General features: G+C 38.2%; 1 protein-coding gene across 1 annotated transcript in view; it reads right to left on the reverse strand.

Moving 5' to 3' along the window:
* Positions 1 to 17,431, reverse strand: part of mgat5b (alpha-1,6-mannosylglycoprotein 6-beta-N-acetylglucosaminyltransferase B) — a 224,252-nt gene that overhangs the window by 1,201 nt on the left and 205,620 nt on the right. Inside the window, exons 14-17 of the mRNA XM_073945164.1 lie at positions 16,026 to 16,142; positions 9,961 to 10,035; positions 5,057 to 5,328; positions 1 to 2,119 (exon numbers count right to left, since the gene is read on the reverse strand). The exon at positions 1 to 2,119 is cut by the window's left edge and continues 1,201 nt beyond it. Coding sequence (XP_073801265.1) covers positions 1,921 to 2,119; positions 5,057 to 5,328; positions 9,961 to 10,035; positions 16,026 to 16,142 — 663 coding nt within the window. The 3' untranslated portion in view covers positions 1 to 1,920. The remainder of the gene's footprint in view (positions 2,120 to 5,056; positions 5,329 to 9,960; positions 10,036 to 16,025; positions 16,143 to 17,431) is intronic.

Here is a 17,431-nt window from a genome sequence, read left to right on the forward strand (position 1 = left end):
AAACATATCAGCCTTGAAAATAGCAACTTTTTATTTTAAGTCCATTTGTGTGCCTCGGATGTTTTCTAACCTTCTGCGTCTTGAGGTTTTAATGCTGTGTTCACACCAGACGACGGAAGGAAGAAGCGTCAAGCGCGACTGATTTCCATGTTAAGTCAATGCAAACGCGCAAATTTTTCAGCCTTAATAAAGCACATAAACACTGTTATTTTCTTAATGAAATCCATGTTAGCCATTTAGCAATGAAGCTAGAGTCAATGGGCAGACAGAAGCCACGCTTATCACGCGAATCTGCGTCTGTTCTGAAGTGAATTTGACGCACGAACAAAGCGGGGTTTGAAGTAGACTCAAAAGTTCACGCGGCTATTTTCGCGCAATTAGCGTGATTTATCCGCACATTCCACGTCAGGTGTGAACACAGCATTACAAAGCGTTCTGTACACCTGAAGGGAAAAAAAAGTGCAGAAAATCTCCTGATGTCATGCGCTCCAGCATAAAGAACATTGATACAGTGGTTGGCTAGCAAAATAAAAAGCACAGTCCACTGCTCTTTTCATTAATTCATTCATTCATTCCTTTTCTTTTCGGCTTCGTCTTCCACCGCAAATGAACGGCCAATTTATCCAGCACGTTTTTACGCAGCGGATGCCCTTTCAGCTGGGAATCACTGGGAGCTTTCTAAAGTCAATAAAAAGATAAGTTGCGCCTCTCACTTTTCAGAGCTGATGTGTTTGATGTGATCAGAGCCTAAGGGCCTACTCACACTTTGCCATCCGTACCATGCCCAGGCCCATTTCCCGGATCGTTTGAGAAGTGTAAGTGCGCTGAATCAGGCTCAAGCACGGTTCACTAGGCCGGCCCTGGTCCGGTTGGAAGAGGTGTGCCTGAGCCCGGTTCACTTGGGCTTTGAACTGAAAGCGAGACGTGACTTTTACGGGGCTGTTTCATATGGATTTATTAATCATTCTTACTGTTCAGTGAACGCAAACTGCCGTAGTTTATTAAAGACGCAAACTCCTCACAGCTGCGCGCCTTCAGCAGACCCCCTCATTCCTGCAGCACGAGAGCTTTATGACTGTTTATGAGCGCCAAAAGTGGCGGATCTGTTCAGCGAAATATCTGACTGTGTGTCCCCGCATCCCTAAAGACTGTTTGGCGAAATATTTGACGGCATATCAAACAACTGATACGATATAACTAGAGAAATCCCCACTGTGCTGCTGAGTGAGAGAACGCTTCTCAATGAACAGCGCAGCAGCAATGATGTAAGCGTGCCGAAGCCTGTTTGTGGTGTAAGCGCGGCCGTCGGGGAAGACGGGAGGGGGGACAAGGGTGCTTTGGCCCGGTTCGAGGCAACTGTACCTAGTGTGAGTACGGCCTTAGCCTCCACTTTTTCCAAGATTATTGTGTATTAATTTGAGCAGAACTTATTAAAACATTTAACCAAAATCCCAAAAATTTAATTTGCGACAATAAAACAGGAAAATATAACTTGTTTTCAAGTTTTAGCCTAGAAAAATACATCATCCCAGCAGCACTCCATAATGTTTCATGTTGACTTTCAAATTCATCTGCAGTTTCGTAAAACTACAACTTCCAGAGTCTGACCTGCATCACCAAGTAGCCTCAAACTCTTGTTTATTTTCCGTTCACGTCTTTCAATCTCAACTCCACCGCCGACTGAACTCCTCCAGAAAGATGGCGAAGCCCTTAACATCAGGGTACATCTCCCTTACCATCAGCAGCTCATCTGGAGACAATGTTTTTTTCTTGGGTTCAAAGGAACCAAGAGTGAAAACACAACTCCACCTCTCCAGCAATTCCCATGAAGCTGTTGATATCGGGGACTCGGACATGTTTGACTTCCAGGACCGGCCTCAGCTTCGCACAGACTTGTGTTTTGATGATGGTGTTTGGAGCTCAAAGGCAGTCTCTGCATAGCGCCACCTGGCCCTGGATGAAGTCTCTGCACGGGCAGATCCGCTGGTGTTTGGCACTGACTCCGGCACAGCTGAACAGCAGCGGCTCCTTCTGCTGGAAACACTCTCTCCTGTCCACTTGTACGGCTGGAAACACATGGTTCTTCTCCGCTTCCAGAGACTCACACTGAGCATTAAGCCTGAAACACACAGATTTACGCACAATCAAGACTGTGGAAAAGAAGACAAAGACAATAGAGCTCAGTGTGATACAGCACAACAACAGATAGAGAACAGTGAATGCTTTCCACTGTTAATGTTTTTTTAAACAAAAAAACTAAATATTTTAGACTTCAAGGATCACGTGACACTGAAGACTAGAGAAATGTTGGGGAAATTTTATTACACACTGTAGATAAATAATACAAAACTAATATATATATATATATATATATATATATATATATATATATATATATATATATATATATATATATATATATACATATATATACTTATATATATTTATATATATATACATACATATATATATATATATATATATATATACATACATCATATATATATATATATATATATATATATATATATATATATATATATATATATATATATATATATATATATATTTATATATATATATATATATATATATATATATATATATTTTTTTTTTTTTTTATATATTTTTTAAATAATTTATCATCAATATTCATATTTTTGCTCGCCACGATTGGTCGAACCCCAAAGTTGCACTCATTTGTATTTCATTCATTCATTCATTCATTTTCTTGTTGGCTTAGTCCCTTTATTAATCCGGGGTCACCACAGCGGAATGAACCACCAACTTTTCCAGCAAGTTTTTACGCAGCGGATGCATTTATAATAATAAAACAAAGTGTTTGATCATCTTTAATTTTATAAGCGCAGACCGGAAGATATGTGTTGCTTCATTTTTACATATATAAATGCTATGCTGAGTGAAAACGGCACATTATTTCACTCATATTTTCACATTTCATTTCATTATTCGAAATATTACAGAAGACACTTCATTAGCATTTATAATGCTTTCGGTGTATATAAATATGACTTTTGCAAATTTGATGCAAAAACTATCATGAGACGTATTTGACCCATATAGATGGTGATTTATAATTTTTAGCATGGGTTGAAACATTTTTTTTGTTACATTCACCAAAATATCCAACAAATTCTACCAGTAAACTGGTTCATAATTAAAGTATTTAGTTAGTTAGTTGGTTAGTTAGTTAGTTAGTTAGTTAGTTAGTTAGATAAATAAATAAAGGTACGAGAGCTGTCACTGGTGTGGTATCTTTTCAAAAGGGATTCATTTGTTACTTTGGGTGCTTTCACACCTGCCTTATTTAGTTCGATTGAATCGCTCTAGAATTCATTTTCCGTCTTGGTGCGGTTCGTTTGGGCAGGTGTGAATGCAGCAATCGTACTCGAGTGCGCACCAAAAGCGGAGCAAATAAGCATACCGAGACCTGCTTGAAAAGGTGGTCTCTGTAAGCTTTTAAATGAACCCTGGAGCAGTTTGTTTGTGGTAAGAATATGATCCGAACTAATACAGACACAAACTGCAAAAAGTACTGCGCCTTTTGGACTAATCCAGCTGCCATAGTCCGATGCGCTGTGCATCATGGGATATGGAGGAAAAATATTTGTTTACAGCGCTTTTACCAACAGAGAGAGAGAGGGAAAACATTACCTGATGGATTGTTGGTATCATTTCCGCAAGATGACCATGTCGCAGTTTAGCTACATTAATTCACGCCTCCTCCTGAAGTGATGTGCGATACATTAAACACTGTTTTCCAGCCATGGCCGTGCTTCATTCTCGAAATGTATAGTTTGTAGGAATACAATCAGTCAGTGCAGTCGTCCATAGTAAAAAGCCACATTTTGTGTCTGCCGGTTTTGTTTACTGGCGAGAGTTCATTGGCATTTTCCCGCACGTTAAATCTGACCAATCGATAAGCAGTTTAGGAAGTATGTTTAACAACATCTGGCCAATGAGGGATGTTGATTTTGTCAGATGACTGCATTGTGGTTCTTTTCAACTGGTTCGGACCAAAGCCAGCAGTATGGTGTGAAAACTACCCAAAGACGGTGGAAAAATGCAACAATGTATCATTTTTTGCCCTTGAACCGGACCAAATAACCCGAGCTACAGATGTGAAAGCACCCTAAGGTGTCCTCATTGGTTGCTTTTCCACTATCGCGCCTAAAGCGAGTGAGCCAGTCGCATTTTCACTGTCACATCCGGGGCCTGATCGGGCCAAGCCAGGGCTTCCTCTGGGCCGGTGGCCGGCCTTTTTTAGCCCGCAGAATACCTTGGGCCAAAGAGGGCCAGCTGGGGCTTAAGGGTGGAGTGAAAGGAGAAGTGGAGTTTGTTCGAGTCTGATAAAGATGGCGTGCCACCATTACACAAGTTTTCTATTTCATTAATATTCAGCTTCAAGTGCCATTTAAAGGCTTAACTGTGTTAATTAGGTTAACTACTGTAGGCAAGTTAGATGGTTGGACAACAGTGCTAATTCTGTAATCAATCAAAATAAGTAATTTCTTAAGGGGTAATGATATTGACCATGAAAATTTTAATTTAGCAAACGCTATTGCCCAGATTACCTTACAATTAAAGAGGCATTCAGCTAATCAACAAGAAGATGCAGCAAGTGCCAATTATATAAAGGAATTGTTAGTGCTAACATAATTAATGCTAGAGTAAGGAGGGAGGAGTTTTTATAGAGAGAAGAGGGTTTTTACAGGTGGTTTGTCAGGCCCACTCACCTGTATAAGACACACCTCATAAATGTCTGGTGCAAATGTGTAAAAAACTGGTGCAAGTGTTGGTTAAAGTGTCAGAGAGATAAAGAAGTGTTTTCTACAGGTGGTTTGTCAAGCCCACTAACCTGCGGGCAAGTTACTTTTACCACAGAAGTAATAATAATCATAGTAAATTCTTGAAAAATCCCACAGTGAATCGCTACTCCTGGTTTTATAGTCACGTCAGCGCTACTCTACTAAAACAGCAAACACACTCATGCAAAAAGGCACATAATTCAAAAGAAACGTTACGCATCTCTTACCCATTGAAGGCCTCGATGCTGTTGATGAAAGGAAAGAAAGCTGGCTCGCAGATGAGGCCGGCGTCCTGGCATGTTTTCACACAGGACGAGTCCTCTGGAGACAGCAGGAGCCGCAGGGCGCTGAGGGGGGGCCAGCAGGCCGGAGCGCTGATGTTCGGAGCCCAAATCAAAGCCGTGGAGTTGGGCAGCTGGAGGAAAGGACTGGGTGGATTCCCTGGCCACGATCTGGATTCGTTGGCTGCAGGGAACGGGCTGCTGCGCTGACAAAAATCCTGCAGAAAACACCACAAGCAGAACATCACATTCCAATGCCCGTGACAGAAAAGATCTGAACAAGAGACGTATTACAGTATGTCACGAAGTTTGAAGATATTATAAATATTCAAATTCAGTTTCAAGAAGCTCCTGCAACCGATGCTAACAATGAACTTCTTTTTCTAAATGACGAGTTTTAAGTCATAAAGTTTATCAGACGGACAAATGAATTGGATAGATGAATGGATAGATAATAGAGATATTGAATGGATAGATGGTACAGAGATACTTTAAATGGATGGATAGATGAATGGAGAGACCGTAAAGATATTGTTAAGATGGATAGACAGGCAGTAGGGAGATTGTTTGGAAGGAAGGAAGGAAGGAAGGAAGGAAGGAAGGAAGGATGGATGGATGGATGGATGGATGGATGGATGGATGGATGGATGGATGGATGGATGGATGGGTGATGTGAAATTGTTTAAATGCATGGATGAATGGATGGACGGTAAAGAGATCGTCTAGATGGATAAATAGAAGGTAGAAAGATTGTTTAGATAGATGAACAGATAAATGAATGAATGGAGAGACTGTAGAGAGATGATTTAAATGGATGGATGGATGGAGGTATAGAGCTTGTTTAGATGGATGGACAGACAGTAAAGAGGTTGTTTGGAAGGAAGGAAGGATGGAAGGAAGGAAGGATGGATGGATGGATGGATGAATGGATGGGTGGATAGATTAATGGAAAGTGTAGTATAGATATGTAGAAGGTGTAGTATCAATAGATTAGAGGGATGAATGGACAGATTGATGGATGGATGGATGACAGAGATTGTTTAAATGGATGGACGGACAGTGGGTAGAATGTTTGGAAGGGAGGATGGATGGATGGATGGATGGATGGATGGATGGATGGATGGATGGATGGATGGATGGATGGATGGATTGATGGATGGATGGTAGTGAAATTGTTTAGATGAGTGGATGGATGGATGGACAGTAAATAAATCATTTAGATGGATGAATGGAGGGTAGAAAGATTGTTTAGATAGATGAACAAAGGGTAGAGAGATTGTTTAGATGAATGGATAAATAGATGGATGGTAGAGAGATTGTTTAGATGGATGGAAAGACAGACGGTAGAGAGATTGTTTGTTTGGAAGGATGGATGGATGGATGGATGGAAGGATGGAAAGTAGTGAAATTGTTTAGATGGATGGAAGGATGGAAAGTAGTGAAATTGTTTAGATGGATGAAAGGATAGACAATAAAGAGATTGTTTATATGGATGGATTGACGGCAGAGATATTGTTTAGATGGATGAATGCATGGATGGTAGAGAGATTGTTTGGATGGATAGATGAATGGTAGAGAAACTGTTTGGATGGATGGATGGATGGATGGATGGATGGATGGATGGATGGATGGATGGATGGATATGTGGATGGATGGATGGATGGATGGATGGACGGATGGATGGATGGATGGATGGATGGATGGATGGATGGATGGATGGATGGATGGGTGGATGGACGGTAGAGAGATTGTTTAGATGGATGGTAGAGAAATTGTTTGGAAGCATGGATATTAGTGAAATTGTTCAGATATATGGATGGATGGATGATTGAGATATTGAGATATTGTTTAGATGGATATACAGTATGGATAGATGGTAGATAGATTGTTTGGTTGTTTGTTTGGATGGATGGATGGATGGATGGATAGATAGATGGACGGACGTATATATAGATAGATGTTGTAGGATTCATTGACAAAGTGTTGTAAATAGTATAACATACATCAACACACTTTACTATAGCATGACTCAGAAACACTGTTGTCTCTTGCTGTAAATTACTATAGCATTGTCATGTGGGAGGAGATGTCTTATAGACCTATGACAGATGAGCAAATTCTTAAAAATGAAAGACAGAAAAACACACTCAAATGTATAGAGAGATGCAGCAACAGAACAGAGTACAGCAGGTTCCTGTAGATTAGATTTGTCCTGCAACATCCGACAAATTTAGCCTCTAACCAGTTTTTGTATAGTTGCCTACAAGTGTCAGGTGAGTCCGAAGAGCTTTATTGGCTAGTTCAGATGTGTTTAATTAGGGTTGATCTGAACTCTGCAGGAGAGTCAAAATACAAAATATCATTGTTTTTAACTAATATTGAACTGTTTTAACTGTTTCAACTTAATAAAGTGATAAAACTATTCCTCAATTGCAACAGTCGTTATAGCTTTTAAATGTTGTTTTGGATTTTGAGCTCAAAAGTTATTGAAGCTGTAGTAACTTCAGTTTTCAGAAGTGTGCGTTTCAGTGTATGTGCTCACATCAGATCCCAAAGGCATCCAGCAAGCAAGCTCAGCGTATATGTAGTGCACTTCATAGGCGAAAAATGCTTACCCTTATTCTCTTTTATTTTTGTCTACGGGTGCATGTGCGTGCAATCATAGACTTGCATTGCTTCCAAATTGTACACGATCTGTCCTAAACTTTAGGCTACATAGATAACAATGTGTCTAAAATATGAAAAGTAATGGATGATATACTCTCAGTTCATTCCATTCAGAAGGGTTCATTCTTATTTCCTAGGGCCCTATCATACACCCGGCGCAGTGTGGCGCAAGGCGTGGCGCAGTAGTCTTTTGGTAGTTTCAGCTTGCCGCAAGAGTCGTTTTGAGGCGTTGCGCTACGCTGTTTAAATAGCAAATGCATTAGCGCTCATTTGTGCGCCCATAGGCGTTCTGGTCTAAAAAGGAAGGTGTTCTGAGGCGGACCGCTGGCGCATTGCTATTTTGAGAAACTAAAGTAGATTTTTCATTAGACCAAAACTAACCCGGTCTAAACTCCGGCGCAGAGTTGCACCTCGCTTACACACTGCTTAATTCGCACAAGAGAGCAATAGACAAATATCTTTACATATGAGAAAATGTAAATATTAAGGATATATATAGGATATAATAAGAATAGATATAGAATATAAATATAAAGGATTAAAATATTACAAAACATATTCATTTCTAGCCTACATAAATATGAAAAATCACTGCTTTTATGTCTTCTTCATCTCAGGGGGCTTTTTCAGTTCATTCATAACAATTTGCTTTTGTATAATGTTATTATTATTAGCAATATTATTTATTATATCCATATTTATATTTGTTTTATTAAAAACAAGCTTAGATTTGTCCACCTGTCAGGTTTTAGACCATATGGGGCATGGCAGGTGTATTTGGAAATAACTCAGTATTTTGAGCACACTTGGTCATTATTGTTCATTTATTCGTTTGCTAGAAATTAGAACTGAATTTAGAAATAGTCTTGAAACAAATCTTTGCACTTAACAAACAAAATCAATTATTTATAATTGATGTCTGTGCGTAAAGGTTTCCCTATTCAAGAGCGAAAGTGAAAGTGATCCATTATCTCTAATTCTCACGCAGTAGATGCTCTGTTAACAATAAACTGTGAACTGTTTGCTTGTGAAATGCTCAGTTTTTCCACTTAGACTTACTTTGCGTCCTGTAAATAGCGAATGCGCTCTTGGCGTGACGCAGCTGGCTCTTAAAGGGAATGGGAGATGAGACTCTAATTGGTTTATTCTCAAAACACACCTATAACTCATTAAGAAAATAAACTCAACCCTTTTAGACCATGCGCCACGGCGCAAAGCGCATTTTTCTGTCCGTAAATTAGCAAAAATGCGTTCTGACACGCCCTGAAAGCGTTTGCGCCCTGCGCATGGACCGTCAAAACAGAGCCCCTAATCTCTTTGAAGGTTTTTACCCTCTGGAGTGACAGATTTTAAGGGGATTTGGGCATAGGGATGAGCCCTTCCAACCCAGGCCTTTCTGAAAATGTACCACTACATTTCTGGAAAGCGCCCAATCTGTCCAATGAGATATGTGTTTTGCAGTTCGCAAATCCACCAGGGGCTGCTGTGTTCGCTTTTTAACATCTCAAATTTCTCCAAGAAAAGGCACGGCCTGTTTTGTTTGATCACATTTTCAGATCTTACCACATTTCCATCGTTATTTACTTGATTATTTTAGTTTTTAGCTTCTGCTTTCTGAAACCGTTCTTCACCAGGACTCAAACCTCCAGTTTGCCGATGTACATGACGAGCTACTGGACAAAGTCGTCCATATGGAAGTAAGCGGTCAGCTAATAAGCGCGGAAAAGAATGGCATCATACCGCCCCGTATCGTTCGTTTTAAAGACGAAATGCTGCCATACGTACTTCTGGCTACATAATTCACAATCTCCAGAAATGTATATATGGGTACGTTTTCTCAGCCTATGTTGAGCCTTTTAGCAAGGAACACAGTGTGTGACATGAGACAATGGGAAACACTTTAATTTAAGATGACATAGTTACACATGTGCCATACACTTGGTATAGTATTTACATGCAGAATTTAATTTAATTAATCCTAAACCTAACCCACATTCTAACCCCAACCATATAGTAAGTTCATAAAATTAATAGTTAAATGAATAGTTACACTGTAACTACAGCAAGTTCTGCTGCCACTAGCAAGTTCATTCATGCTGTTGACAATCTAAATATATATTTGAGATTAATCATATATAAACTTGGTTTTTCATATATTCATAGTTCCTGAATAGCTTACGTACCTGATGTTGGATGTAAGCGTTGACTCTCTCCAGCATGCCTTCACAAGTGTACTCGTATGGTATCAGCGGCTCTACCTGTGCAAAAAAAAAAAAAAAAGACATACAAACTAGACTCTTAATATTTATTTACCATGAAATGTGGGGAAAACTATAAAGCTATGGCCTTTGACTTAAATTTAAAGATACATCTTACATCATTCATAATAAGTGAACCATTTCCTATTGATTCAGCAAAGCGGCTATTAAAATAAAAACACAGGTTCATTGAACATGTGCTTTAGCTTATATTTCTGTGAAATTGCAAAAATATGCAATTGACTGCAGTTTCAAGGTAAAACGAATGCTAGAGGGCAGTCTGACACAAACAACTTTTGTTCCTTTTCACACTAATGATATTTAAAGGATCATTTTGTCAGTGTTGGCGAGAATACTTTGCCGATACAGAATACCTGCTTTAAAAGTATTTTGTAACGTATTCTGTTACTTTGCTTAATCCTGGTACTGTATTCTCAATACTTGGAATACTTCCCCTTGAAAACTTTCAAGTCTATTAAATGCCACACTATGCGTTGGTAGCAATTTCTGCAAGAAAACAGAGGGCCTCTAATGCTAAACATTACTGACTGATAGGGAAAAATAAATAAAACAATATAATTATTCTTATTAAATAATGTTTATTTATCAAAGTGTCAACAAATTAAGCTTCTGTTTCGGTAATAAAGATAAAAAGTGTTTGAACATAGACAGGATTACTGTCTGTAATTTACAGTATATGTATATAATATGCATTTTGCGTACCCTTGGTATTTCACAGTCTTCACAGAAAAAATATCAGGTATGCAAGAAAAGAAAAACTTTGAAATAGTTTACGTAAAACCAAGGTAATGTAACAGGTTCTATCCAACGTTTTAATTTATATTATGAAAACTTCTCAATTAAGAACAATATTGCAAATATTAGAAGAATTCAAAATATGGTTGCTTTACGAAAATGTAAAGCTCCTGGTCTAAATCCTCCATTTTTGTACACTCAAGTTAACCAGGGCTGCCAACTTTGGCTAGGGTGCCCATAAGTCCCGCCCACATTTGTGTCAGAAAAGCGAACGTAAATTGAAGAAGCGTAAACGAAACCTCTGAAAGCGCAAACGAAACATCAAGCAGCGAATTCACGAACAATGACGTCAAAAAAAGCAGTTTATTTGAAAATCATGGTTGTTGTTCGGTGTTTACGATCGTCCTTTTTGCTGCGGGAGAAAATGGAGGTGTGCCGTGAGAGCATGAGAACAGGGTCATTTGCATGAGTCTCACTGAGTTAACGCTGGTGATTGCAGTTGGGAGTGTTGCTTCTGTTTCTATGGTTTCGGCGGCGCCCGAAGCATTCCAATGGTATTAGGAAAGTAACTGTATTCTAAATACCCTGTTTAAAAATGGTAACTATTACGGAATACAGTTACTCATAAATAGTATTCTAAATACGTACCGCCGTTAAATGTATTCCGTTGCTCCCCAACACTGAATATTAACAACAAATAAACAATTATTCAGCGCAATTCTTTGCACAACAGCGAATAAATACTACAAAACTACTTAACTGTGTCTATGATTTGTAATTGAATTACCTTATCTAGCTCTATACAGACAAATCAAGATAAAACTGTTGTCGCAGTGCACTTTTCTCTTACATCTGCTTTTGAAAACACTATTGATTATTTAGACATAAACCCATATATAGGTATACAAGAAGAACGTGTATCTGAAACATACAACAAAACATTCCCTTAACAGGCGCCCTCTAGTGGATTTGCCATCTGAAACATGCAAAGAAATGTACCCGAAGTAATGTATTTTAGGTTTCACAAACATGCTGAGGCACATACTGCCATTATAAAACTCTTATATAATAAAATATTCATATCAGTACTGGCTTAGTGAACTTGAACATTTGGAATTATATGAGCGTGAGTGAATTAAAAGCAAAGGTCATTTGTGACTGATCTATTCCTTTGGAGACAAAGACAAACTTACCTGCCATTAGTTATAAAAGCAGAAACATTTACCCTTTAATAAGGTTTTATACCTGCGCCCCTGTTTCCAATAAAAACCCGAGCATATGATTTGATGTTCCACTGTCTAGACTGACTCGACAATGCAAAACCAATATCAAATAGCGAAAAACTAAGAATAATAAAAATACTGATCTGATATTTAGAAATGGTAATGCTCCTGTATGGAAATAAATTATAGTTAATAGTGAATTATTTCCTGCCTATTATGTTTATTAGTATTTATGAAGCACATACACTCACTGGCCACTTTATTAGGTACACCTGTCCAACTGCTCGTTAACACAAACTTCTTATCAGCCAATCACAAATTGGACAATAGAAGATTGGAGAAACGTTGCCTGCTCTGATGAGTCTCCATTTCTGCTGCAACATTCGGATAGTAGGGTCAGAATTTGGCATCAACAACATGAAAGCATGGACCCATCCTGCTTTGTATCAACAGTTTAGGCTGGTGGTGGTGTAATGATGTGGGGGATATTTTCTTGGCACACTTTGGGTCCATAAAGACCAATTGATCATCATGTCAGCACCACAGAGTATTGTACACACCACAGAGTATTGTCGCTGACCATTTTCATCCCTTTATGACCAAAGTATACCTTTTGATGGTTACTTCCGGCAGGATGATGCGCCATGTCATAAGGTGCAAATCATCTCAGACTGGATTCTTGAACAGGACAATGACTTCACTGTACTTAAATGGACTCCACAATAACCAGATCTCACTACAATTAAGCACCTTTGGGATGTGGTGGAACGGGAGATTGGCATCATGGACATGCAGCCGACAAATCTGCAGCAACTGCGTGAAGCGATCATGTCAATAAGGAGCAAAATCTTTGAGGAATATCTCCAGTGCCTTGTTGAATCTATGGCCTGAAGGATTAAGACTAGTACTAGTAAGGTGTACCTAATAAACTGGCCGGCGAGTGTATTTTGTATGATCTTTTTTTTCTTCTACATTTTTAATCCTACCCACTACTTAAACCCAACTACTACCTTAATACATAACATTTAACGATAGAAAGAAAGAGCTGTACCTTTAAACAAAAAAGCATGATAGCCAAACCTTACAGGAAATTAGTTTTTGACAAAGATCAAATAATTTGATTTTGTTTACGGCTAACAGAGATTACATCTGAATGATGTCTGAATATTTGTGCAGTGCTGAAGCGCAAACCGGAGAGACTGCCTTTCTGAATATCTGTACTGTTTTTTGTTCTTTGCATCCAAAAACATGTTTTTTTCCCCCCTTTTTGTTTGCTTTCCTATTCTTTTTCAAGGTAGATTAAAGAAACTTCATCGAGATCTCCAACTTTTGAAAGGTGCTGCCTGTGTTCCCATAACAACAGGAAGTGTGTGCTTACAAAAAGCAAGTGAGTCAGAGCTAAAGATTAAAATGACTAAAAAAAGTATTCATGGCACCACAGTGTTTAATTGGCACCAAGAAATATAGTTATGGCAAAAGATGAGAGCATCTCCAAGTCTTCCTCTTCCATCCACCATTCTGACTGACACTATATATACACAGCATGGCCAGAAATGAGAGCAACACATATTGTATGTTAGGGATAAAGTACATTCAGGAGGTTGATATCACATAATAAAGCCCAACAGGCTTATCGGCAGGTTGACATTCTGCAAAAACAACCATCCTGGATGTGCTTTATCTGGTTTATTAATCATACAAATTGCATTGTTTTGACCCAAAATGGCTTATTAATTCTTTAATTAAACACAAAGCTGACAGAAATGAAAACAGCTGATGGAGTATACACTAATCTGCACATTATTCAGTTACAAGATTTCGCTAAAGAGTCCAAAACACAAAGCTGACAGAAACAAAGCTGGCTGAATGGATCATATGCTAACTTACAAATTATTCATTCACGAGACGACACCAACTCGTCTAAAACCGAGGCATGACAGACAAGAAGACACATATGAATATAGTTGTATCTGAATATGGATGTCACAGCCATATCACACTGCGGCCTAAGATAGTGGTGGGCAAAGCGAGGCTTCGTGAAACACTGAAACAGTCGAAGCAAATGTGTCGAAGCTTCGAAAAGTTTCGAGGCCCCACTCTACAGTGACACCTAGTGGTCATTTTTGGTGGTCAAGCTGATATTGTTGTTTTGAAATGCTTTAATACCAGTTGGTAATGCTTTGCTCTTGTATCATTTTGTTTCAACATTGATATCCGAATAAACAATTTGAGAATAAAGATGTCTTGTTTTGGTCTTAAAACAAGATTGTAGCTAGATCAGACACCAGTTGTGGCCAGAAGTTAACAATAATTATTTATATTATTAATTAAATTTCCCATTTATTGTATTTTATTAATGTCTACCCAAACCTTAAACCCAACTACCACAGTACTGTAAAATTATTAATTATAGTTTTACAGCGTTACAAAAATGATGCTATATTGATGGCATAACTGCAACTGTATCCTATTTAAGCTACACAAAACAGAAACATGATTAAAATACATGAAACCATGCTTACAGAATATTTGTACATGTCGGGATTCGAACCCAAAACGTCATTCGAAGAACAGTATCAGCGTGCACACGCACAGTCCACTAGGCCATATGAAACAGAATTTTTCTTGACTTTGGCAGCCAAATGGAGATTCGACAGGTCTCGAAACGCTTTTAAGCTGATCCATGCTTTGAATCGCTTTAGTCACGTGACCAGGTGTTGCGCTTTTGACGAGCTTAACAAGCGTTTCGCGCGAATCTCTCGAGTTCGAAAATCTGAACTTCAGCGTACATTTGCACCGCGTTAACCAATCAGAAGCTTGTTCTTGTGGGGGTGTGATTGTGACGTAGAACCTGTTGTCGGTGTTCCGAGGGAAATCCTCCATCCTTCACCGACAACAGTTCATCAAACTCGGCTTGGCTCAGTCAGAAGAACCGCTGAAAGCCTCCATCATCCAGGTTCAGTTTCTGGAGGAGTTTATGAGCTCACAGAGCTGGATGCACCTCTGAAAGGATGTAGTGGACTCAGACACGACCCTAAACGTATCGACACTGTTTTTCAGTCTTCATAAAGCACTTAAACACTGTTATTTTCTTCATAAAATCCATGTTAGCCATTTAGCTATGAAGCTAGAGTCTTCGGGCAGACAGAAGCCCTGCCCATCACGCGAATCCACGTCTGTTCTGAAGTGAATTTGACACGCGAATGAAGCGAGTAACTCAAATGTTCACGTGGCTATTTACGCGCGAATATCGCGATTTATCCGCACGTTCCGCATCTGGTGTGAACACAGCATAAGATTGGTTAAGCACTGAAGCTAAGCAGGGCTGCACCCGGTCAGTACCTGGATAGGAGACCACATGGGAAAGATTGCTGTTGGAAGAGATGTTAGTGAGGCCAGCAGGGGGCTCTCAACCTGTGGTCTGAGTGAGTCCTAATGCCTCAGTAAAGTGAAGGGGACACCATACTGTCAGTGAGCACTGTCTTTTGGATGAGACGTTAAACCGAGATCCTGACTCTCTGTGGTCATTAAAAATCCCATGGCACTTCTCGTAAAACAATAGGGGTCAAATTCCCTCATCATGGCCTCCGAATCACCCCCATCCACTGAATTGTCACTCCACCTAAAGCCCGTTGTGTGGTGAGCGCACTGGCGCCATTGTCTTGTGGCTGCAGTCACATCATCCAAGTGGATGCTGCACACTGGTGGTGCTGCGGAGAGACCCCCCTCATGATTGCGAAGCGCCTTGGGTGTGTGGGCATACACGATAAATGCGCTATTTAAATTGTTATGTAATTACTACATTCAATTACATGTAGGTATATGGAGTTGAATGTATTCACAGATGGTCACCTTGATTTGAAGTTCCCTGATAAGCCTGTGTAGTGGTTGTTATCTTTGAATAACATGCCTTGTAATGTCTGATGGCAATTAATCAGAACTGAGTATTCCAGTCTGCCGTCTGTATAAAGCAGTTCACCAACCATTGTACCAGATGATAGGTAAGCTTACCTTGTATTTCAGTAGCTCTTGAACAGCTTTCTCAAACTCTTGCGAGTTGTTGAAGTCTACTGTTATGACGTGGGGTTTGCCGATGTACTGTTCAGTGTACGGATGCTGTGACGACACCTGATGGGCAGACAAATAAATATAAATATGAGTTGATAGCCTATTAACTGCATTTCGAAATGTTTTAGAAAATAAAATAAAATAAAAAAATATTAAATGAAATGAAATAAAATTATTATTATTATTATTATTATTATTATTATTACTATTATTATTATTATTATTATTATTATCCAGCACATTTACCGCTAAGAAAAAATGTCAAAATAATTTTTTACTTATTGCAAAACCCATGTGAGACTATATTGAGAATAATAAACATATTGCTACATGCACACTATATCTACATTTGACTGTGCATTAATTATTTTTTTTTGTTTGTGGTTATTTTATGTTTGTGAATATTTGGGTAATTTATTGGAGTGAGAATCACATTCAACAAGCCATAACACTTAAGCAATTAAACAATTAAACTTCTTAACTGAAAGATAGACAATATACAGTTGAAGACAGAATTATTAGCCCCCGTTTATTTTTTCCTGAATTTCTGTTTTGCTCTTTAGCTCTAGTTTTAATAACTCATTTTCAAAAACAGATTTTTTTATCTTTGCCATGATGACAGTAAGTAATATTTGACTAGATATTTTTATTTTATTTTTTCTTAAAATGTTTACAAAAAAATTCAAAACTGCTTTTATTCTAGCTAAAATAAAGCAAATACAACTTTCTCCAGAAGAAAAAAATATTAACAGACATACTGTGAAAATTTCCTTGCTCTGTTAAACATCATTTAGGGAATATATATATACACCATATACACTGGTTTGGTTCAAACAATTAAAGTCAGAATTATTAGCGCCCCTTTGGTTTATATATATAAACCAAAGGGGTGCTAATAATTCTAACTTTAATTGTTTGAACCAAACCAGAGTAAAGCAAAACAAAGCAAAATTACAGAACAAAGCCAAAAACACTATAATAAATAAATAAATGTATTAATTAAATAAGATAAAAAAAATAAATAATAATAATAATAATAATAATAATAAAATATAAAAACAAAACTGAACCACACAAACCAAACCAGATTAATCCAAAACAAAACAAAAACACACATCAAAATATAACTAACTAACTTAATTAATTAATTAATAAAGAACAACTTTAAAAAACAGCAGAACAAAACAAAATATTAAAACTGAAAGAAAGACAATACATGAACAGACCCAGAATAAACCAAAGCAAAATAAACACACAGGTCAAAACACACCAAAGTAAATAAACAAATAAATAAATAAAACAAGAACAAATTTAAAACAAAGAACATAACAAAACTAAACATTAAAGCA

This window comes from Danio rerio, chromosome 3, assembly GCF_049306965.1.
Source record: "Danio rerio strain Tuebingen ecotype United States chromosome 3, GRCz12tu, whole genome shotgun sequence".
Taxonomy (NCBI): domain Eukaryota; kingdom Metazoa; phylum Chordata; class Actinopteri; order Cypriniformes; family Danionidae; genus Danio; species Danio rerio.